Genomic DNA, 22,603 nt, shown 5'->3' with positions numbered 1-22,603 from the left:
CTCGGGACTCTGTCACAGGGTTCCCCCCTCCCACTCTCCCTGGGTGACCTGGTCTTTACCCAGACTTGCCCCCAGCCCGGCTATCTCCTGAGCAGCCACGTGTTGCACACGCACCAGCCACCCACCTCGTGTCTCCATTGAATGTCGTCATGGCACCTCAAGTTCATCCTGTTGTGACCCTAGATCTCAGGACCCTCCCTCCTGGACCTGGCTCTCCCCTCACAGCCTGCACCCTCTTGACCAGTGTCATCCTGTGCCCCCAACCCCAGCCAAAAGCCTGGCAGACACCCCTGACCTTGGCTTTCCTCTCCCATCCCCCCAGCCAGGAGGCCCCAAATCCTGTCAGTTCTACCCCTCACCCCCCAGCCCTTCTGGATGCAAAGCCACCATTCTCCGCCTTAACTCACCCAAATTTCCCTTGTGCTCTCCCTCTGCCCCTGGTCCCCACCAAATGGACCAAATGATAACCAGTGACCTTCCAAAATCAACTGAGCGTCTTCCTCATGCGCATACAATGCTTCTCCGGGCCTCCGCCCCTCTCCATGCCACGGGCCGCCCACAAGAACCCACATGCTTGCCCCTTGCTCGCTCTTCCCTCCTCACACCGCCCACCACCACGCTGGCCTCGCTTTTCCTGGGGCTCACCTCGGCCCCTGGCACATCCCACTCCCGCGGGTTCCCCACACACTCAACCCAACACTGGTCCGTGCCAGGTGCCGAGCCAGGAAGCGCGCCTTATGTGGTTTCTGCCCTCCTGGCACCCCCATTCGAGGAGGAGGTTTGGTAAACAAATGAACACTCTCCAACAGTGTTACGCGCGATGAGGAGAAAACAAGGGGGTGTGATCAAGAACGAGGAGAAGGAACACGAGGAGGAGTCGACCAAGGGGACAAGAGGAGCTAAGGAAATGGAAGCCTGAGGAAAAGGATTTCAAGCAGAGGGAACAGCATTCGCAACAGCCCCGAAGTGGGAAAGTGTTTGGTAGCCGAAGACTGGTGGGGAATCCTGTGGCTGCGTAGTGGGTGTAGGGAGAGTGGGCAGAAGGCGCTGGGACAGTGGTGGTGGGGGGCAGATTTTCTTTCAGTGCCGTGGGAATACCCACTGGAGTCTTTCAGCAAGAGAGTGACATCATCGGTTTATACTTTTTAAAGATCTCGCTAGCAGCTGTGTTCCTGCCTCTCATTCACCACTAAATCCCCGAAGCCTAGCACTGCCCCTGGCCCGCAGTATGTGTTAGAATACATGTGTTGAGTGAATGCTTGCCCCAGACTTCCTATGTAACCTGGAGGTAATCACTTCTCTCTCTGGACCTTAGTTTCCTCGCCCGAAACACGGCAGATGGGAATCTCACTCCAGAGTGTGTGGGCGGGACTGTATTTAGCTTACTTGCCTCCTAGGGCAGCCCCGAGAATCAGGGGAGGAAAGCCGGGGAGGGGAAGGGAGGGTGGTCTTCCCTCCCAGAGACCACAGCCAAGGGGCCGCGCCCCCACCCCACCCCACCCCACACTGTGGTCCGAAGGATGCTGCAGTTCTGGAGGCGGGACCCGCAGGCGACTCCCGCGTGGATTGGGTGCAGCCGTGACCGGCACCGCGCTATTGGTCAGTCTGGGAGCAGGGGCGGGGCCCGGCTCCAGCAGCCGGGTTGCCCAGCGGCGGGGGATGCGGCCAGAGCTGGGGAAGCTGCTGCGGGTCGCCATGGCCGCGCCGAGCCCGGGGCCCCGCGAGGTAGGTGTAGACCCTAGACAGCACAGGATGGGGAAGGGTTTGGGAGCAGGAGCCAGGCCTCCCCTCCGGTGCGGGGGCGGACACACCCCTACCCAGGCTCAGGAGGGGTCCTGCACTGGGCGGGGACCAGGACACGCCCCACGTGGAAACCTCAGGTATGAAGGGGAGAAGCCTGGAGGGTATCCCTCGAGTTAACTTCTTCAGTTTTTTTTTTCCATGGGGGCAAATGGAGGTGATAAGAAAACCTCCTTCATAGGGCTGTTAGGAGGGCCGGCTCTCAGCCAGTGCAGGACACACGATGGGTGCCCACTACTGATGGGTCTGTGGCTGTGGTCTCTGCTCCACGCCCATCTTCCGAGCTGGTCTGGAGGAAGACCCCACAGATGAGCAGAACAGATGACTGAATCACTGGCGGCGCGCACAGCTCCTATCCAGGGCTCCTGTGCACAGAGCTCAAACTCCACAGTAACAGCAGTTAATATCTGCCACCACGTTGTTCGAGTTCTCATTTTAACAGACGAGAAAATGAGGCCCAGAAGGTCAGGTGGTTCACCTCAGGTCGCACTGCTGGCGAGGGACAGTCCGTCTTGGGCCAGGTTTGGCTGCAGAACTGCACCCTCTGCTTAATGCTAATAATAACCACCACTCTATTTTGGGGGGGTGCTGACGGCATGCCAGGGACTGTGTGGCCCCTCTCAGCAACCAGTGAGGGGGGTACCGGAATTATTCGTATTTTACAACTGAGGAAACTGAGGCAGAGGAGGGCTCAAAGAAGTGGAGATGGGACTCACAGCCATATCTTTTCCCTCTGTGGTGCTGCCACACGCCCATTGCTTCTTGTGCCTTCTTCTGCCACCAGGTCCTGGCCCTGTCCCCAGAGGCTGGACGCAAAGCAGCTACCTCAAGGTCTGGCCGCCGTGGCCTTCTTGGGCGTCTACGAGACAAGCAGCTGCGCCTGGGCCTGTTTGAGATCAGCCCGGAGCATGAGCTGCACCGGCTGACGTGCATGATGCAGACAGGGCTGTGGGCTGCCACCCAGGTCTCTATGGACCACCCACCTGGGGTGAGTGGCCAGTCTGCTCTCTGCACCCACGGCGAGCCCAGGTGGATGCCCTGTCTTGCTAATACGGCAGAGTTGGGGATCAGAAAGAACTATAAGGGGAGGGAATCAGGGGCATGGTACAGGGAGGGAAGGACATTGTGGGGTTGGGACTGAGGCCAAGACAACAGAGAGGCCAGGGTATGTTGGGGGTGTGAGGAACCCCCTGACTCAGGTGGTTACTGTGTGGCTCCAGGTGGGCCTCTGCCTCTCTTTGGGCCTCAGCGTCCCCATCTGTGTAATGAATGCATCATGGCATGGCCTCTGGGGCCCTCCCAGCTCTGCCAGGGTGTGTGGCTGAGAAGGGACCCTACCCCCACCCCGGCAGCACAGCCCATCCTCCCAGGAGCTCAGGCTGGGGCCAGGCTGGCTCAGCAGAAAGGGCCGCCCAGCTGCAAGCTCAGCAGCTGGACGTGCCCGGGTGAGCATGTGTGTTGTTTGTGTGTACACACGGCGTGATCACGTCCCACAGGCACAGGGACCTGGAGGGTCTGGGAGAGTGTAGGCACCAGAGGGGGGGGGGTCCTCTAAATCTCATCGCCTTCTGCAAATCACAGCCTGACCGCATTGCCTGCTGATTATCTCCCATGGACCCCCAGTACTCATCATGGCCTCAGGATCTTGTTGGTTCAAGGCCAAGGGCCAGCTGCCCAGCCTAATTCATACTCCATCCCTTCCTTACTCACTTCAGGCTCTTGGGCCCTCCTTCCCTTCCTGGTGGCCACCGATGCTGTTCTCGCTCCCCTGAGCACCCTCCTCTTCCTCCTCTCCACCACCCTTCAGATTTCAGCTTACGGATCACCTCCAGGGAGCCTCTGCCCCTGCCCCTCCCAGGCCGAGGCAGGCAGGTCCCTTGGCTTCAAGGCCATCTCCTTTTCCTGGGACGGCCTCCGGCTTTACTGTGGGTCTGGGCAAATGTGCCAGGTGCTAGGGACCCAGCTGTGGAGCAGATGCACCCAGGACCAGCCTCTGGTCACTCTCATCCTCCCTCCAGCTCTGGGGCCGGCTGCCAGCCCCATCCGCCCCGCTCCAGCAGGCCCAGCAGAGTCCCTGTTTGCTGGAGGAACCAAATTGGGGAAGGGGTGAGGCCACGTGCGGAACGCTTGGAGATCCCAGGTCCCCCAATGGGGAGCTGAGACCTGCTCTGAGTCCTTCTGCCCCTCCTCGCAGGGACCGCCCACCGAAGAGGATTTCTCCGAGGTCCTGACCCAGGCTCACCAGGTAGGGAGCCTCAGAGCACGGCAAGGAGGGGCGGACACCACCTTAGTTCACTCTCCTCCGTTTCCCCGTGGGTGCAGGGCCTCCGGGCCTTCAGGAAGGGTTGGCCCTCCCACACCAGGGCCAACTGCACACGCCTGGGCCCCAGTGGATACTCCTGGGGCTGCTCTTCCTCCCCTGCAGGGCTTCGAGCTGGGCACCCTGGCTGGCCCGGCCTTCTCCTGGCTGCGTCACTCCCTAGGCCTGGCGGAGGAGGACTATCAGGCTGCCCTGGGGCCCGGCAACCCCTATCTGCAGTTCCTGAGCACCTCCAAGAGCAAGGCCAGCTTCTTCCTGTCGTGAGCTGGCAGCAGGGGGTGGGGAAGGGGTGGGAGGGGTGTCCTGGGGTGGAAGGTGGCTTTTGGGGCGAGAACTAGAATGGTTAGGTCAGGGAGGGTCCCCGCCAGATAGAGGCTGGAGAAGCAACGGAGGGCAAGGGCCTGGCCCTGGGGAGACAGCCACACACGGACAGGAGAGGTCAGGGAGCCTGGTGGGAGCCGCTCAACCCGGCCTGGGCAGTGACCTCTGCCTCCTGCCCCTCCCCTCTCCCCAGCAAGGACCAGCGCTTCTTCCTGAAGACCCTGCGGCGCGGGGAGGTGCGGATGCTGCTCATCCACCTGCCCCGCTACGTGCAGCACCTGCAGCGGCACCCGCATTCGCTGCTGGCGCGGTTGCTGGGTACGGCGGCGGACCAGGGACCCAGGGACTGTTGGGGTGGGGGGCAGGGCAGGAGCCGGAAAGTGGGGCTCGGAGTGACTGAACTTAGCCAGGTGAAGGGGACTGGAGGCCGATCTGACTGCGGGCGGGGGCTGAGTTTCCTAGGTGGCAGTTTAGGGGGTCCGGGGCGGGGCCCAAATGAGGCGGGGTTGGGATTGGACAATCCTTGAGGAGGACCTGTGGGCGGGGCAGCTTTGGGGCAGAGTCTGGAGGCGGTGGAGTCTGAGACTCCAGACGAAGCGGTCTGGTGCCAGAGCTGGAAAGGCGGGATCGGGATACTGCGGACTCGAGGAGGCGTGGCCCGGAGCTGGAACTAGGATGATCTGGATCCTGGGTGTTAGAGTTGGGGCCCCTCACCCCGCACTCTCTCTCTCTTTCCAGGAGTGCACAGTCTGCGGGTGGGCCGGGGCAAGGAGGTAGGTGGGGCCGATCCGAGGGGTTCCGGGCCAGAGGGGGCAGCTGCAGGGTGAGATCCTGTCCTTCCTCACTCCCCACCGCTGTCCCCAGATATACTTCATCATCATGCAGAGCGTCTTCTATCCAGTTGGCCGCATCTCCGAGAGGTGAGTTGGCCTCGCGGGACCTGAGTCCCCCTTGGAAGATGCCACCGGAAGGACTCACACTCACTAGGTAGATGGTGAAACAGGCCCAGGGAGAGAGGACGTTCCCAGGACTTCCTGATAGGTCGGAGACCGCGATACCCGTGACCAGCATCTCTCAAGCGCTCGTTTGCACTGGGCGCTGTGTTGAGACATTTGCCTTCATAATCTTTATTCCCGTAACACCTCGGAGGGGTAGGAGTGGTTCTCACCCCTGTTTTGTAGAGGAGCCACCGAGGAGAGCCACACAGCTACTGTGTGAAGAGCAGGGATTCGAGCCCAGCCTGTGAGTGCCTCCCAGTCGTGACTCAGTCCTCCCTGAGGCTCCCCAGTACTGTCCCTCGGGGGCCTCCTAGGGTTAGACCCCTGTGTCTGGGCCACCCCCGGGCATGACCAGGTGCAGAGAATCAGGCACAGGCAGGGGTAAAGCCTGCACTGGGCTTCCAAAGGCCCGAGTTCAAGTCCCTGCTCTGCTCTTTACTTACTGTGTGGCCTCAGGCAAGTCAGAGAAACTCTCTCATCCTTTCTCTTCATCTCTGACACGGGGACAACAACAGAATGGGTTCGTGCTGAGGACTGGAGCAGTTACCTAGCGGAAGCTTTTATTTTATTTTATTTTATTTTATTTTATTTTATTTTGCTTGTTCCTTATTATTACTTGTGAGAGTCCCTGTGTATCTGGAGGCTGTGTAAAGCTGCATTCCGCCATGCCCCCCACTCCCCTCGCCTCCAGGTATGACATTAAGGGCTGCAAGGTGAGCCGATGGGTGGAGCCGGCCCCGGAGAACAGCCCCCTTGTCTTGGTGCTGAAGGACCTCAACTTTGAGGGCAAAACCATCAACCTGGGTGAGCCACGGGGCCGTCGCTGCCTGCACTTCCTCCCTTCAGGGTGAAGTTCGGAGGGTGTCCTGGGCACTGCCCTCTGCCCGAGTCATTAAGAGCCGAGACCCTGGAGTCAGGCAGAGCAGGGTTCAAATCCTGGCTCCACAATTCAGTAGTTCGGTGGCCAAGGCAAATCACAGCTGAGTTTTCTCGTCTGTGAAAAGGGGCAGTAATGACACCTGCCCTCCTGGGGCGGATGCGTGTGGAGCCCTCAGCCCCTTGCCCCGAGCACTGCGAGCACTCAGGTAGCGGTGCTGACCCTTCGGCAGGGCCCCAGCGGAGCTGGCTGCTGCGGCAGATGGAACTGGACACCACCTTCCTCCGGGAGCTCAATGTGCTGGACTACAGCCTGCTGGTAGCCTTCCAGCGTCTCCAGGAGGATGAGCGGGGGCCGGGCAGCTTCCTGTTCCGCACAGCTAGGTAGGTGTCCCCCCACACAGGGTGAGGGCACAGTGCCACTCTAGGGCAGCCTGGCCACGCTTACAGGGCCAATTGGCTGGGGCCCCTGGAGGAGGTGGTAGCTTCACCCCACTCCCCGTCGGCCCCCAGGTCTGTACAAGGGGTACAGAGCCCGGATGAGCCCGGAGCTCAGAACCGCCGGCTGCTGCCCGACGCCCCCAACGCCCTTCACATCTTGGACGGCCCAGAGCAACGCTATTTCCTGGGTCTCGTGGACCTCAACACCGTCTACGGGCTTTGCAAGCGGCTGGAGCACCTGTGGAAGACGCTGCGCTACCCCCACCGCACCTTCTCCACCGTCAGCCCCGCTGTCTATGCCTGCCGCCTCTGCCAGTGGGTGGAGGCGCACACTGAGTGATCAGCGTCCCGCCGCGTGCTCCCCATCTGGACAAAGGGTGCACGTTCAGAACGGCCTGTTCCAGCCTGGTCAGGGCAACGGGTCGGGCTCCCCTCACCTGCTGTTCCTCCGACTGGCCTCCAGAGGGCAGAGTTCCCTAACTAATAAGACACAGCCTCCCCTTTTGGGCGACGCTGTGCCCGGCATCGTGCCAGGGACTCCCCACATTAGCTCCTTTCATCTTCAAAAAAAATTGCTATTATTCTCTTTTTACAGACCACGAACTGGAGGCTCAGGAGGTGAAGGGACTGAGCAAGCTGACTCAGCAATAAAGGCTGGAACAAGGACTCAACCATGCCTTTCAGATTCAGGAGCCCTATTCTTACCCATCGGCCCCTGCAGCCCTGCCCTCATGCTGTGGGAGACAGGGGAGGCTGAAGGCTCTGGCTCAGGTCCTTTGTCGTCCAGATGGGGAAACTGAGGCCCAGAGACTTGAAGGGGGCTTATGCAGGGGTAAGTGGCAAGGCCAGCCCGAGAACCCGGGCCTCCCTCCCTCTGCCCCGAGACTCAGGGAGGGCCCGCTGGCCTCCTTCTGGGGCGGCCCCTCGTTCCTGCAGCTCTGGGATATGCTGTGTTGGGGCCGCTGTTGACCTGGAGTGAGTTCTGCCCTGCTCTAAGTCACCTTTCTCTTCCGACAAACGGGGGGCAGGTGGCAGACCGAAGGCCCTGGCCAAACAGATGTCACCGTCACCAGGAGCAGAGGAGCAAAGGGCCTGCGCAGCCACTGATCACCCCCTGTCCCTCCTCCAGGAGACGGCAGCCCGGCCTCCGACATCAGTCCAGTCTGACGGTGCCCGAGCCGGCCTTCCCCCTGGTGCTGCTCTGGGGGCCTGCTGGGTGACCCGGGCAAGGTGCTATACCTCTCTGTGCCTCGGGGGTCTAGTCTGTCAGATGGAAGGATGAAAATGGACCTCCTGAACTCATTCAGTGTTTATGGAGCACCTGCTGTGCTTTGGGGGGACCTGGGGGTGGAGCAAGAGGCACAGACTTCACCTCCGCAGACTCCCGGTGTGGCGTGTGGTGGCGGCGAGAGAAGCAGACTGGTGAAACAGACCCCTGGGAAGGAGCATGGGACCATGAAGCTCAGGGAAGGGGCCCCCTCCTAAGGACAGGATGGGTGGGGCGGTTTCGAACCTCTACACTGAGAGCAGAGGGGTTGGGTGCAGCCCTGGGAGGGCCCCAGGCCGAGAGCACGGCAAAGGGTTGCAGTGAGAGAGCGTGGCCTTTGAAATAAAGAAACACGTCTCTGTGGTCGGTGTTGCGAGCGGACGGGGAGAGTGTGGTGAGAAGCTGCGTGGGCCAGGAGCTGCCCCGCCAGGACTGGATGACTCTGGACCTTGGGAAAGCCACTCGGCTACACCAAACACTGCCGTTCCGTTTGTCTTCAGAGCAAAGGAGGAAAAATGGCTGGCGGGGAAGGGGCAGGAGAGGGAAAGCTTACGTTGCAGGCATGGAGTGTGGGTTCCTGGAGGTACAGTGATACAGACACAGATATAAATATAGATATGTCACTGACATCACCCCTAGATACCTGGGTGACCTTTGTGACAACCTTTGTGAGCTAACGCAAGCCTGGGAGAATTTCTGGCTCTGACTCAGCAGGAAGTCAAAACATCCGGTGCGCTCAGCTCAGCGGCCACCCGGGAGATGGGTGGGTGGTGGAAACGCAGCGTGGTAGGGTAGCACAGCCTGGGGGAGCTGGGGTTGGGCTGCACATTCACCTGGCGCCTGGATCCGCGGGGCTGAGTCAGAGCCCCCGAGTCCTGCACTCCTAGATGAGGATGGCTCGGCACCTCCCTCCCTGGGGGTCTCTGACAATCGCCTGAGGCGGGACAGGGAAATGACTCACGGGGCCTGGGACTCCTGGCTGTCCTAGCTTGCGCATTCAGCAGACCTCGTGCGTGTTAGGCGCTGTGCAGATGCCAGAAATGCCCCGAAGACGTGGCTGGCCCGGCTGCCCACACGGAGCTCAGAGTCTAATAGGCGGCCTAATAGACCACAAGCAAGAGAACCATCGTACACAGGATGATTTCTGCGTGTGACAGTGCTTGAAAGAGAGAAGTCACGGTGAGACTGGAAGGATGAGAGTGCGGTGCTGGACAGAGTGGTTGGCAAGGAGGTGACGCTTGAGCTGAATGACAAGAAGGAGCTGGCCATGGGATTAGAGCAATCCAGGTAGAGGGTGTGGCAAACTCGAAGTCCCTGAGGTAGAAATGAGCTCCATGGGATTGGGGGTTGGAAGCGGGGCCCAGGTGGGCAGAAGGTGATTCAGTGGGAGGCAGGAGCCCAAAATGGGCAGGGCCTTGGGCAGGGGAAGGACAGCAGCTTTTGCCAAAACCAAACGGAAGAGCTTCCTGTGAAACCGCGGGACTTTCCCTCCCTCCGCACCCCATGGAGGTGAGAACCATCCGCACCTGCACCCAGGGCCCCAGGGCGTTTGGGCACGCCCCTGTCTCCTCTCGGTGTAGCCGGGCAAGGAGGGAGTTGCCTCTCGGGGGAAGGAACCGTCACTTCACCAGCCACAGTGGGTGACGAACGAATCCATTCTCACCACAGTGCCCTAGGGGTTGTGTCTGTGAAAACAAACCTGACAGATGAGGCCCCGGGGGAGGCTGAAGGGCCCTGGGTATGGGCACCCACTGCGTGCCGCACCTTGGGTGAATGAGGGGCCCCAGAGGGACACTGACTTGGACCACTCCCCTTGAGGTGTGCCCAGGGTGGGGCGGAGGAGACCAGCAGGGTTTGCACTCAAAGGAGGGCTAGGGGCAGGGGCACCTCAGCAGGACGGGGAGAGACACGGGGGGCCGGAGCCCTGGCTTGGCGGGAGTCCACTTGGCACCAGAATGGAGGAGGCATGGAAAGTTGCTGAGCTGGGTGCAGACACCCAACACGAATACCCTGAGGTTGTGCCCACACCAGAGTGTCCGAGAAATGGGAACCTGGGCTCTGAAATGAGGCCAGAGCAAGAGAACAGGCTGGGGCCCTGGGGAGGGTGGTGGGTGTGGCAGGGGTGGTAAGATGAGCTTTCTGGCCTATGAAGTATTTTGTAAAAAACAAAACACACACACACACACACACACACACACACACACACACGTTAGCCCTGGCTGGTGTGGCTCAGTGAATTGAGCACCAGCTTGCAAATCGAAAAGTTACTGGCTCAATTCCCACTTGGGGCACGTGCCTGGGTTGTGGGTCAGGTCCCCAGTAGGGGGCGTGCGAGAGGCAACCAGTTGATGTTTCACACAGTGATGTTTCCCTCTCTTTCTCCTACCCTCCCCTCTCTCTAAAAATGAATAAATAAAATATTTTTTAAAAACCACTTTTGAAGCCCTGGCTGGCGTAGCTCAGTGGATTGAGCTCGGACTGGGAACCAAAGTGTCCCAGGTTCGATTCCCAGCCAGGGTACATTCCTGGGTTGCAGGCCATAACCCCCAGCAACCGCACATTGATGTCTCTCTCTCTCTCTCTCTCTTTCCCTCCCTTCTCTCTCTAAAAATAAATAAATAAAATCTTTAAAAAAATAAATAAAAAATAATAAAATACCTTGTAAAAAAAAGTTAAAAAAAAAACAAAAAACCCCAAAACCACTTTTGATAGAAAGCCTGCTTCCTGCCGTATCAGAGGCCTACCCGCCCCGGGGCACTGTATCTGCCCCTTCAACCCTTTCTGGCCCCTGGAGGCCCTTGAGTCCGAAGTCTCCAAGGGACCCCATCGGAACCTTCAGATGGGACACATTTCAGCATCTGCAGGCGCCCTGGACTGAGTTGTCTTGGATTTGGAGGACACTCTGGGAAGGGGTCTGCTGGGAAGGGAAGCTCAGCGGTCGGCCAGCTTGAAACTCCAGGCTGCCTGGCCCCAGGTCCTGTTTCATTTTCCTCCCCATCCCCCCGTTTCAGAAATGGAGAAACTCCAGTGGGGCCGCAGCCGCGGCTGAGCAATTCTGACACCCTCTAGGGTGGGCCTTTCCACTAGCGGTCGCCCACCCCTAACCTGGGCAGAGGGTATTTTATTTTTATTTTTAAATTGAATTTCTTTTCCACCCAGCCCCGCAACCCCCTCCCCTATGACAGCTGTCTGTGTGTTCTTTGCATCTATGAGTGTTCCTATTTTGTTTGTTAGTTTATCTTGGGGAGCAGCTTAGACAAATGACAGGGACAGAAAAGAGGGAATAGGATGCTGAGCTCAGACTCCACCCGACCGCTGCTGAAACCCGCCTCGGGCCCCGCAGTCCCCGCCCACACCCGGAGGCGGCCGGCCGTTCAGGTCCCTCCTTACCAGCGCAGGCGGCGGTCGTAGGCTCCGCCCCTGACGCTCAGGCCCCACCCACACCGTTCTCCTCCCCTAGTTCACAGCCTTAGCCCGCGCCCCCGGCGTCGCACAGTCGCACATTCGGCTTCCAGCTTCCAGGAGCGGCGGCTCAGGCGCCGCTTGTGCCCCGGGGCTCCAGATTTCAGCCCGGCTCGCCCGGTCTGCGGGCCATGGAGGTCCGAGTAGCGGATCGAGAGCGGTCGACGCGTCCCAACTTGCCCGCCCGGTTAGCTCCCGGCTGGGGGAGGGGGGGGATGGAAACCCGGAGAGGGCGGAAACCCTTCTCCCGCGCCCCAGGCCTCTTCTTGTCCCGCGTTTAGTGAGGTAGGAGGGTGGGTGAGAGTCGGAGCCCCGGCTGCTGGTTCTCTCTGACCCAGACTTGATGGGTGACCTTGAGTTCAGGGTTTTCCCTCTCTGCCTCTCCTTCCTCTTCTGCACAATCGGATTCGGGTTAGCGGAAGAGTTCCCAGAGGTCACGGATTCCACCTCCTTAAGGACGGGGCCAGTGCTTTTGGAGTTTGGGGACTTCTGTATTGAGAAGCCATTTGCTTTGGACCCCGCCTGTACCCTCCCTCCCCTGCCTCAGTTTCCTTGGGCAGTTTCCTCTGAGGCCTGGGACCCAGCTCTGAGTTTCTGGGTCTTGACAGGTGCCCGGCTCCCACCCCTTCCCAGCCCTGGAGACAGCAGCCCTCTTGCCGCTGAGTGGCAGCGACAGCATGAAAGCTCAGGTAAGTGGGGAAAAGAAAAGCCCACAAAGGACGCGGAGGTGGCTTCTGGCATAGCAGCCTCAGTGGCCTCGCCCACCCCAGGACTGACCACCCCTTCTGATCCCCCTGTTCCTGAGCTGGAGGAGAAGGGCAGCCTGGCCTCAAGGTCCAGCTCTGATCTGGCAGGCTGTGTGGCCCCAGGCAGGTGGTGGACCCTCTCTGGTTTCAGTGCCTTGCCCCTCTCCCCTGCAAATGGAGATAATACTCCTACCTCCTGTGAGCATCTGGGAGGCCACCCAGGTGAGCCACCTGCCTGGGACTGAGCTATGGTGTGAAAGTTCAGTTTAGCGGCTCCTGACTTGAATCGGGAGTCCCTGGTTGTGGGAGAGAGCCCTGGACGTGCGGGGGGCCGACCGCCACTGCCTGCACGGAGATCTCTGGGTCCCTTGTGCACAGAGACATGTGTCGGGCAGAGCCCGAGGCCTCAGGGCTTCCCCACATCACCCCCTGGCTGGCCACGCACAGACTTATTTTTAGAGGTGATACGGTTTATGGGCAGAAAAGGTTGTGCCTGTTGGGTTGTGCCTGGAGGGGTGGTGGGAGCTGCTTTTCCACCCGTGGTTTTCAAAGAGCACCAGCCAGCTGCTAGGTGGGCTCTGACCGTGGCTGAGGGACCTGTGCCTGGACAGGCTTGGAGAAAATCAGAGCCAAGAGACACACAGACGGTCACCAGAGTAGCCCAGCCCAGGATGACAGCCCTGAGTGGTGACCCCCGTCCCTCCCCAACCAGACTGCCCCGCCTTGAAGACTTGGTGGGGGCATCACAATGTCCGCCAGCGAGGCCAGCCCTCCAGTAGGGCTTCTGGGCACCGTGGCTTTTGGCACGTGGTTTCTGGAGGCAGATCCCCCGGACAGCAGCTCTCAGTGACTGAAACCATTTCTTGAATGATACTTCTCTCTCATCCCCTTCGGGACCTCCTTGCTCACCGAGACTGCTGGCCGGGATCGTGATCCCCAGCTTGGTGGACTGCCGCTGAGTCGGCCAGGGGGCTAGGGGGCCAGGAGTGGGCCTGCTGACAGCCTCAGTCCAGGGTCTGAAGGGGGCTGGGTGCCCTGCCGATGGGCACCCTGCTGTCCTCGTGTGCTCGGCACTTTGCAGGACACAGAGCCCTGTCACCGCTGTAAGTCTGCACTGTGAGCGCTACTGGCCCCTATTTTGTAGAGAAGGAAAAAGGCCGGAAGAGGGAGAGAGGCTCACCCAAGGCCGCACAGTGCGCCCAGGCTTCCGGTCAAGGGCATGGACGCTGCAGCCTGGACTTGAGGACTCGCCCTGCTCTTTTCCTGCCCGAGTGTGGCTTTGAGTGACATACTTCACCCCAAATTGGTTTTCTCTAGAATGTAGGGCTCATCTCCAGAGCCTCTGGTAGTCTGAGCCTGGCAGCCCAGAGAAAGGAGACTAGATTCTGCTGATGCTCTACAAGCTACTGAGCTGGAGTTCGGATCCACGAGGCTGGGGTGCATGCAGCACCCTGTAGAAGCTTCTAGGAGCCCCAGTGACCCTCACTCCCTCCTCATGACCGCTGTCTCCCCAGGGTCGGTTCCTGCTCATCATCCTGTGCTCCCTGGGCTTCTCCGCTGCCTACATCCTGCTGTGCTGCTGGGCCTACCTGCCCTTCTGCCTGGTCTCCTGCCTGGGCCCCCACCTCTCCGCCAACTCCAGGCCCACCGTGCCGGGGCCCCTGCACTTCACTGGGTATAGCAGAGTGCCAGATGGGAAGGTGAGTCGGCCAGGCAGCATGTTGGGGGTGGACCAAAGATGCTGGGGTGCCCCCCCCCCCACTCTCTGGAGGATAGTGGGAACCGGGCTCATGCCAGGTCAGCCTGGATCTGTGCTGGGCTCTTCTGCTTACCAGCTGTGCGGTACTGGACAGTCAGCTCACCTCTCTAAGCCCCATGTGCTAAGAGGGAAAAGCACATGGGGCTTGTTTTGTTTTAAAGATTTTATTTATTGATTTTTAGAGAGAGGGGAAGGGAGAGGGAAAGAGAGGGAGAGAAACATTAATAAGCAAGAGATACGTCAATCAGTTGCCTCTTACGTGCCCCCACCTGGGAACTTGGCCCATAGTCCAAGCATGTGCCCAGACTGGGAATTGAACCAGTGACCCATCGGTTTGCAGGCCAGCACTCAATCCACTGAGCTGCACCCGCCAGGGCTATTTATTTTTAGAGAGGAGAAGGAAGGGAGAAAGAGAGGGAGAGAAACACTGAGGTGTGAGAGATACATCTATCGGTTGCCTCTCACACGCCCCCAACCAGGGACCTGGCCCACAACCCAGGCATGTGCCCTGGCTGGAATCGAACTAGTGACCTTTCATTCTGCGGGACGATGTCCAACCCACTGAGCTGTACCGGTCAGGGCGGAAATGGGTTTTTAATTCAACAGATATTGCCTGGCTGCGGTCAGCTGAGTGCTGGCTGGGGGCAGGTGGTTGGGAGTGGCGGGCTCCCTGGAGCTCCCATTCCAGCGGGGGAGACGGACGTGACATCCTGGTGGTAGGTACATTGTGTGCCTCTTCGGATTTACCTGTTGACTCACAGTCCGTTCGCCCAACAGGTGTGTATTTGGTGTCCTGAAAGTGGCTTGCCTTGTGCTGGCCGCTGCTGGGAATGGAGATGACACGGATACGCCAGCAGCCTAGAGCTCTCCCTCTCATGGGGAGGCAGGGACGCTGGTGCCCAGGGCGACGTGGCTGTGCCCCTGCCCTGCGGCCCCCACCTCCCCACGCCAGCTCTGCTGGGCGAGGTTCAGAGTGCTTCACACTCCTCCCCCGGAGTTCAGTGGCCCCCGTGGTAGGTTCCTCGGAGGCGTGCTGCGCCGACACCCAGCGCGGGCAGCTCCCGGTTCTGAGCGTGTGTGCTCAGGAGCAGTGGATCGAAGGAGACTTGTTTCAGATCTTCATGCCTCTGCGTCTCCGTGGCCTCCCCGTCTGTAAAGGAGGGTGGTTGACGTTCCTGTCTCTGCAAGGTCACTGTGCAGGCTCGCCCGGGGGATTCGTGGACAGTGTTCGGAACGGGTGCCATTTGCATATTTGACCAAGACGCAGGAACGGCAGCGAAGGGGCGCACAAACTCCAGCGCCCCCCAAGTTCGGCCGGGCGGGGCAACTGCTGGGGTGGGCTGGGTGGACCCTGTCCCGTCTTGCGTGGTGGTGACCAGTGTTCGTTTCGGGCACTCAGAGCCCCTGGGCACGTGGGCTCAGGGTGGCCACGGTCTCTGTATTCGTTAAGAGAGGCAGGAAGTCCAAGACTTGAATGTTGGGAGGGCTGGTTTTTATAAATGAGGGATTCAACACTTTAAAGGCCGTGTGTAGGACAGGCAGAACTCCTCCGGGTCCTGGCGGTGACCTTGGATCTGAACTGACCCCAGTCGTTATGAGAAGCTCATACCGAGGGCAGAAGGAAGTCTCTTCTTTGTTGCTGGGGTTTGGAAAGCAGTCCCACGAGTTCTTCAGTCTACGTGTCAAATGTGAAATGTCCCTGAGGGGGATGTGACAGCGTGTCTTCTATTAACTGGAGTTAATGTCCCGTAGCCTTTACAGGGCTTGGTAAACCCTCCTTCCCCTCCGAGGACGCGGGAGCTGGGGGTGGGGAACCAGGCCTTTCCTGGGAGACGTGGCCCCTGATCCTGAGTGAGTGTCTGTGGGCTGGTTGGCTCAGCTTCCGCCTCTTGGAGGGGAAGGAGGCAGGGGCTGGGCCCGCACTGCACTGTGACTCTCCAGGCATTTTTTTAAACTGGGAAGAACAAACACCGCACTTGATCTCAGCCGAAAGGCGGAGAAGTCATCTCTCTTGGCATTTTTTTAAAAGATTTTATTTATTTATTTTTAGAGGAGAAGGCAGGGAAGAGAAGCATCGATGTTTGGTTGCCTCTTGTGCGCCCCCTACTGGGGGCCTGGCTCGCAACCCAGGCCTGTGCCCTGGCTGGGAATTGAACCGGCGACCCTTTGGTTCTCAGGCCGGTGCTCAGTCCACTGAGCCACACCAGCCAGGGCTCTCCAGGCATTTTTAATGGAATCCTCACAGCCTGGTCAAGTGGATGGTGTTTTTATCCCCATTTTACAGATGAGGGGATTGAGTCTCCTTGAGGCAAAGGGACTTGCCCACGGCCATCCAGCCAGGGAGGGGCGGTCGGGATTCAGGCTCGGAACCAGAGGTTCCCAGCGTTGTCGTGGGCACTAAAGACTCTGCTTTTTTTTTTTTTTTTTTTTTTAAGATTTTATTTTTTTTTTTTTTGAGGGGGAAGGGAGGGAGAACGAGAGAGAGAGAGAGAAACATCAATGTGCGGTTGCTGGGGGCCGTGGCCTGCAACCCAGGCATGTGCCCTGACTGGGAATCGAACCTGCGATGCTTTGGTTCGCAGCCTGCGCTCAATCCACTGAGCTACGCCAGCCAGGGCCTAAAGACTCTGCTCTTACTTACTGAAGTGGACGCCGCCTGAGTGAGGCTCAGGCAAAGGAGTGACCTGAGTGATTTTGAAGAGCCAAGGTTTCTGTGTACTTAACACCTATAGACACCCAGCCTGCGCCAGGTGACATGCTGAGTGCTTTATAAGTATTTGCTGCTGTGACTCTAATGAAGACTTCATGATCAAGGGCTTGTTAGGGCCTCAGAAGGGATGAGGGCCGTGAATGTGGCTAATGTAGAACTTCAGTTCTGCGGCTAGCGCCACCTGCCCGGCCTCAGTTTTCTCATCTGTAACCTGGGCTGATGAAGTACTCCGAGTTGATAGAGGGGTCGAGTGAGGTCAGTAGGTGTCCCTTGGGGGGGGGGAGCAGGGGCAGAAGTCAGGTGCCCACACCTTTCTCCATCTCTGTCTCTCCTTCCCCCGCAGCCGCTGGTCCGAGGGCCTTGCCGCAGCTGTGCCGTGGTGTCCAGCTCCGGCCAGATGCTGGGCTCGGGCCTGGGCGCCCAGATCGACGGTGCTGAGTGCGTGCTGCGCATGAACCAGGCGCCCACCGTGGGCTTCGAGGTGGACGTGGGCCAGCGCAGCACCCTGCGCGTGGTCTCGCACACGACCGTGCCGCTGCTGCTGCGCAACTACTCGCACTACTTCCAGCAGGCCCGCGACACGCTCTACGTGGTGTGGGGCCAGGGGAGGAGCATGGACCGCACGCTGGGCGGCCGCACCTACCGCACGCTGCTGCAGCTCACCAGGATGTACCCGGGCCTGCAGGTGTACACCTTCACCGAGCGCATGATGGCCTACTGCGACCAGGTCTTCCAGGACGAGACGGGCAAGAACCGGTGAGCTGGCCTGTCTGCTGGGGTCTCCCTGCTGGCTCGGGGTCAGCGGAGAGGGAGGCGGGGTGGTCCTGCCCCCTCCAAGGGAGCAGGAGTCAGAGAGACTGTCGTTCATCACATTATCACAAAGATCGAGGATCCCGAATGGCGGTGAGCGGTTGGGGGCCTTGTGAGCACCGACCAGCGTAGGGACAGTGTCAGGGAGCCCTTCCCTCTGCAGGGGGTGCCCTGAGATCCGAACTGGTCTCTGAAGTCCCTTCCAGAAACAAAAAGGAACAGTTACAGCACGGGCAGTCCCCCTCACACCCCAGGCCCTGGGCTAAGCGCTCTGCATTCAACATCTCGTTTTATCCCGGCCTCCCCCGCCCCCGTGGGCTCCTCCCCTGCCCCACAGCTCAGGAAATACAACGACCAGCCTCCAGGTTTCCACCCAGGTCCCCTTGTGCCATCACCTGCCATGTACATTGGGGTCTTGCATCTCTGACAGGTGCCACCACCCTCCTCTGCCCTTGCAGCACCTGCCTGGCTGGTGTCCCCGCTGCCCCTGCAGTCCAAGCTCCAGCCACCCCAGTGAACTCACCCCAGCAGTCCCTCCTCTTCACATGGAGAATAACGTCCAGACTCCCGCGTCCTCCCGTCCCCTGGCCCACAGGCCTTGTATTATTTGGCCCCTGCCTGCCCGGCTCCAGCCGTACTGGCTGTCTAGGCTTCCAGCTCACACATCCATGCCGGTTCTCACCTGCATGCCTCTGCCTACAGCGTTCCTTCCGCCTAGAATGTGCTTCCCCTAAGCCTCCCCGTGACTGACTCCTTCTTGCCATTCAGGCCTGGGTGGAATGTCACCTCCTCAGAGAAGCCCTCCCTGACCACCCCATCTGACAGTCGCCTCCCACCTGACACTCTGCATTCCTTTGTTTCCTTGTCTTCTCAGCGGTTCTCTCCCAGCTGCCTCCTCCTTTGAGAATGTTAGCGTTGAGTGTGGCAGCTTCCTGGCCAGCACAGGGCCTGAGAGGTGCCCAGTGTGAGGGAATGAACCACCTCCTAATGCTTCTCTAGAGGTGGAGGTGAGTGGCTCTCAGCTGGGAGAGTGACCGGTGCTGGTGTTCTGAGAGCGTGGAGGCCTGGGGTGGCCACGCGGCCCCTCATTCCGAGTGAGGTGTGGAGACGTGGGGGGCTGCCGGGCTGACGGTGTTCCCACCCTGTGACCACCTGTAATGATACCAACTCCACAGGTGGGTCAGCGAGGCTCAGAGAGGTTCATGCACAACCGGACACCCCAGGGCAGGTGCAGGCTCCGAATCAAAGACCACTGGACTCCAGGGAACCCCCTTTCCCACTTTCAGCCACTGCTCTGCTGCCCCCCGCTGTCCCCCCAGTCTCGGTCCCTTAGATCCAGAGAGCACGTAGCCAGGCCCCCCACACTGTTTGCTCAAGTCCTGCAGGTGGTGAGGAGTTGAATAGTCCTGGGTTTGTGTCCAGCTCTCCCTCTTGGCCACTGCTGGCCTTGGGCTGGCTCTGTCCCCTCCCCAGCCTCCTCCAGGACCCTCTCCAGTAGGGGTCAAGGGGAGTGGCTTTTGGCCGGGAGGGGAGCCAGTGCAGTGCCTTGCAGGAGCTGAAGCTAGAGCCCCCGCGGGCCCCCGAGTGGAGGGGGGGGCGACCGGGCTGACTCTGTCTCCCCTCCCTGCTAGGAGGCAGTCGGGCTCCTTTCTCAGCACCGGCTGGTTCACCATGATCCTCGCCCTGGAGCTGTGCGAGGAGATTGTGGTCTACGGAATGGTCAGCGACAGCTACTGCAGGTCAGGCCGGCCAGGCCCTGGGCGGCAGGGGAGCGGGGGAGGCCGGGAGGGCCGTGGGCCTCATGCCCGAGGATCTGGGAGCTGCAGGGCATGGGGCGTGTCAGCCTCCGGGTGGGCGGCAGGGGAAGCACAGGTGTCCCTGGAGCTGGTGCCCGGGGGAAGGGGCCCAGCCTCTGGGACGGGCTCGGTGCCGATCCCCGCTCTGCCAGTGCAGCCTTAGGCCAGGCACGCAGTCTCCCAGAGCCTTCATTTCCTTGTTGGGAAGGAGAGAAAATAGTCGTATATTCTCCGGAAGGTTATGGAAATGGTTACACAGAGAATAGCCTACGGAAGTACTTACTGCAACAGTTGGGACCAGTTGCATGTCAGTGACGTATCACACCTAAGTTTTTCCTTCTGAAGTTATGTTTCAATACTGCGGTAACTGTCAAGTTCACCAAGGGTCCCACGTGTTCACCCTCCCTCCTCTTGGGGACGTGTTTGTTGAGCGCGTGGGCGAGGTGGCAGGGGCCGGAGTGCGCTCTGCTCAGCCCCTGGCCAGGGCCCAGCACCAGCCAAGCACTTTGTGGTCTTTACTTTTTTTTTTTTTTTAAGATTTTATTCATTTATTTTTAGAGAGGGAAGGGAAGGGAAGGAGGTAGAGAGAGAGAGAGAGGGGGGGGGGGGGGACATCAATGTGCGGTTGCTGGGAGTTATAGCCTGCAACTTAGGCATGTGCCCTGGCTGGGAATCGAACCTGCGACACTTTGGTTCGCAGCCCACACTCAATCTACTGAGCTACGCCAGCCGGGACTTTTTTTCTTTTTTTTAATTGAGTTTAAACAGACAGATTCGCTGGGAGAGTTGCAGAGAGACTGTTTGCTGGTCCACTTATGTATGCATGCACGGGTGGATTCTTGTATGTGCCCTGACCGGGAGTCTAACCCGAAACCTTGGCATAGCGGGACAACCATCTGACCAGAGAGCTACCTGGCCAGGGCTGTCTTCATCTTTTGGACCTATGAACTCAGCCCGGAAGGTGGATATCACCGTCCCCGATTTACAGATGGGTTATTGAGGGTTACAGGGTGTGTCTCGGCCTGTCTTCAGCCAGCTGGCAAGACGCAGAGCCAGGACTTGAACACTGGCCTTTGGGACGCTGCCCTGCCCCGTCTCTGCCTGTCTGGCCTCCTCTGAGACCAGGAACGGGACTCCGTGGGCCCGCAGTGCCCGGTGAGGGTGGCTGAGTTAGGTGCGGGGTCTGGCGGGAGGTGGGCGAGCTCCGGTGCCCCACACCTGTTCCTGTCCCTGTCCCCCGCCCGCCCGCCCCGCAGGGAGAAGAACCGCCCCTCAGTGCCTTACCACTACTTCGAGAAGGGCCGGCTGGACGAGTGCCAGATGTACCTGGCGCACGAGCGGGCGCCCCGCAGCGCCCACCGCTTCATCACGGAGAAGGCGGTGTTCTCCCGCTGGGCCAGGAGGAGGCCCATCCTGTTCGCCCACCCGTCCTGGAGGGCCCAGTAGCCCGCGGCCCAGCCGGCCACCGTGACTTCGCCAGGCCTCCGTCCTATTCACACCCCACCAGAAATATTTATTTTATGGATCCTGCCTCTGCCACATGCCAGGTGGACCTAGGCACACTCGGAGCCGTCGTGGGCCTCCACACTTGAAGGGGGAGGGGGCGTGGTGACCTTTGTACCCTGCTCCCATCCCTGAGTAATCGATTACTCGGGACTCCCTGAGTAATCTGAATCTTAATTACGAGGTTCATCCCACCTCGGGGTTTGTCCAGTGGCCTTTGCCCTCAGGGCTGATGGTCCCCCACTCACCAGCTTTGCAACTTCTGAAGTTGCACCGGCCCTGGTCCTCCCTCTCCACACTCCTCCTCCACGCACTTTGGGAGCCACACTGCCTCGGCTGGGCGCCCCGGTCAGGGCAGCCCAGAGCATGGGGTTCTCTGAGCAAAGGGGCATTGGAACTGTGACTGCCAGGGCCACCTCGCGTGGACGGGTAAACCGAGTTTTCTGGAACCCTGCCTCCGGTGTGGTTGTGTCTGGGGGTCAGAGTCAGGGCTGCTCTCCCCGCCACAGTCCTGGAACCTGTGGATCCGAGGGCAGACCAAGTCCTGGGGCCCCTCCCCTAACCCATTTCATCTGCCTGCGTGTTCCTTCCCCAAGAGCCTGCCCCCCTCAAAAACCGGGTCAGAGAGCCTAGCCCCGGCTAGGGTGGAGACAGCTCAGGGTGAGAAGGAAATTCCTCCACCCTGTGTCTTTTGTCCAGGGTCAAATTCCTTGCCAGTTAAATTTCCTGCATCCGAGAATATATTTATTGATTTTAGAGAGAAAGGAAGGAACAGAGAGACAGAAACATCGATCAGTTGCCTCCAGTGCCCCGACGAGGGACCAAACCTAAAACCTAGGTATGCGCCCTGACCTCGAATCAAACCCGTGACCTTTTGGGTCTCGGGACAATGCTCCAACTTACTAAGCCACACGGCCGGGGCTAAATTTCCGGAGTTGGTGGTACTTCGAGGAAGGCAGGCTAGGAGAAAGGGGCAGGCCGGAGGCTTGCCTTCTCAGAGCCTCAGCTTCCTCACCTGTGACGTGGGAAAAGCCGACCCACCAGCAAACAGCAAGGGCCTGCAGCCACCCTGGCAGGGGGCTCGTGTTAGCCCACTTGACAGATTTGGCGAAGCCACGAGACTGAGCCGGGGTGGAGCCCCAGGTCTGAGAGCTGAGCCTGACTGTCTGGGCCCTGATCCAAGGGACTGGCACTACCGCCCTTCGCCTGGGGACCGGAGACTGACTAACGCAGGACCCGGTTCCCGGACTTCAGGCCCTCAGCTGGGACGGAGCCCTGGGGCTCCAGCTTCCAGCTCCAGGAGTCCTCCACTTCACGGGTGCGCGCCCTGTGCCTTTACCCCCCCAGGGACCCCACGCTCGCTTAGCTTCATGCTCTGCTGTTGCTTCAAATTCTAATAAGTTTATTTTTAAAATTCAGTTCTAGAGAGAAGGGAAGGGAGGGAGGAAGAAAGGAAGAGAAACATCCATCAGTTGCTTCTCCCACACCTCCAGCCGGGGACCTGGCCCGCAACCCCGGCAGCCTTTGGGTTTGCAGGCTGGTGCTCAGTCCACTGAGCCGCACCAGCCAGGGCTGGGTTTTTTTTGTTTGTTTTGTTTTAAGGAGCTGTACATTGTCATTTTGCAGGACCCCACAAATGATGAAGCTGGTCATGCCAGGGAGTCTGGGTGACCTCAAGAGGGTCTGGAGACCTGGCCCCTGGGCCCGTGAGCACTCACTGCCTGTTGTGTCCTGCCTCCCCTCCCCAGTGTCAGGCTGGCAGGGAAGGTTCTGCAAGCAGGGGAGGAGGGAGGA

At 59.7% G+C, this 22,603-nt stretch overlaps 2 protein-coding genes across 3 annotated transcripts; both read left to right on the top strand.

Annotated features, from left to right (window-relative positions):
- Positions 1–1,652: 1,652 nt before the first annotated feature.
- Positions 1,653–10,189, top strand: PIP5KL1 (phosphatidylinositol-4-phosphate 5-kinase like 1). 2 transcript variants are annotated; one of them, XM_036022266.1, is made up of 12 exons: positions 1,653–1,725; positions 2,585–2,788; positions 3,995–4,045; positions 4,226–4,380; positions 4,635–4,759; positions 5,180–5,214; positions 5,306–5,361; positions 6,131–6,243; positions 6,549–6,699; positions 6,829–7,133; positions 7,352–7,588; positions 7,886–10,189. In XM_036022266.1, the coding sequence occupies exons 1-10, from the start codon at positions 1,660–1,662 to the stop codon at positions 7,094–7,096; spliced, it is 1,224 nt and encodes a 407-aa protein (XP_035878159.1). In that variant the 5' UTR covers positions 1,653–1,659; the 3' UTR covers positions 7,097–7,133; positions 7,352–7,588; positions 7,886–10,189. The 2 variants fall into 2 exon arrangements, with proteins under 2 accessions (XP_035878159.1, XP_035878160.1); XM_036022267.1 differs by lacking the exons at positions 1,653–1,725; positions 2,585–2,788; positions 3,995–4,045; positions 4,635–4,759 and having other exon boundaries at positions 4,361–4,380.
- A 1,298-nt stretch (positions 10,190–11,487) lies between these two features.
- ST6GALNAC4 (ST6 N-acetylgalactosaminide alpha-2,6-sialyltransferase 4) lies at positions 11,488–21,258 on the top strand. The gene is made up of 6 exons (XM_028514858.2): positions 11,488–11,672; positions 12,094–12,174; positions 13,746–13,931; positions 17,044–17,456; positions 19,142–19,249; positions 20,563–21,258. The coding sequence occupies exons 2-6, from the start codon at positions 12,163–12,165 to the stop codon at positions 20,750–20,752; spliced, it is 909 nt and encodes a 302-aa protein (XP_028370659.1). The 5' UTR covers positions 11,488–11,672; positions 12,094–12,162; the 3' UTR covers positions 20,753–21,258.
- Positions 21,259–22,603: the final 1,345 nt, after the last annotated feature.

This window comes from Phyllostomus discolor, chromosome 3, assembly GCF_004126475.2.
Source record: "Phyllostomus discolor isolate MPI-MPIP mPhyDis1 chromosome 3, mPhyDis1.pri.v3, whole genome shotgun sequence".
Classification (NCBI taxonomy): Eukaryota; Metazoa; Chordata; class Mammalia; order Chiroptera; family Phyllostomidae; genus Phyllostomus; species Phyllostomus discolor.
This window is presented reverse-complemented; position numbering and strand designations above follow the sequence as displayed.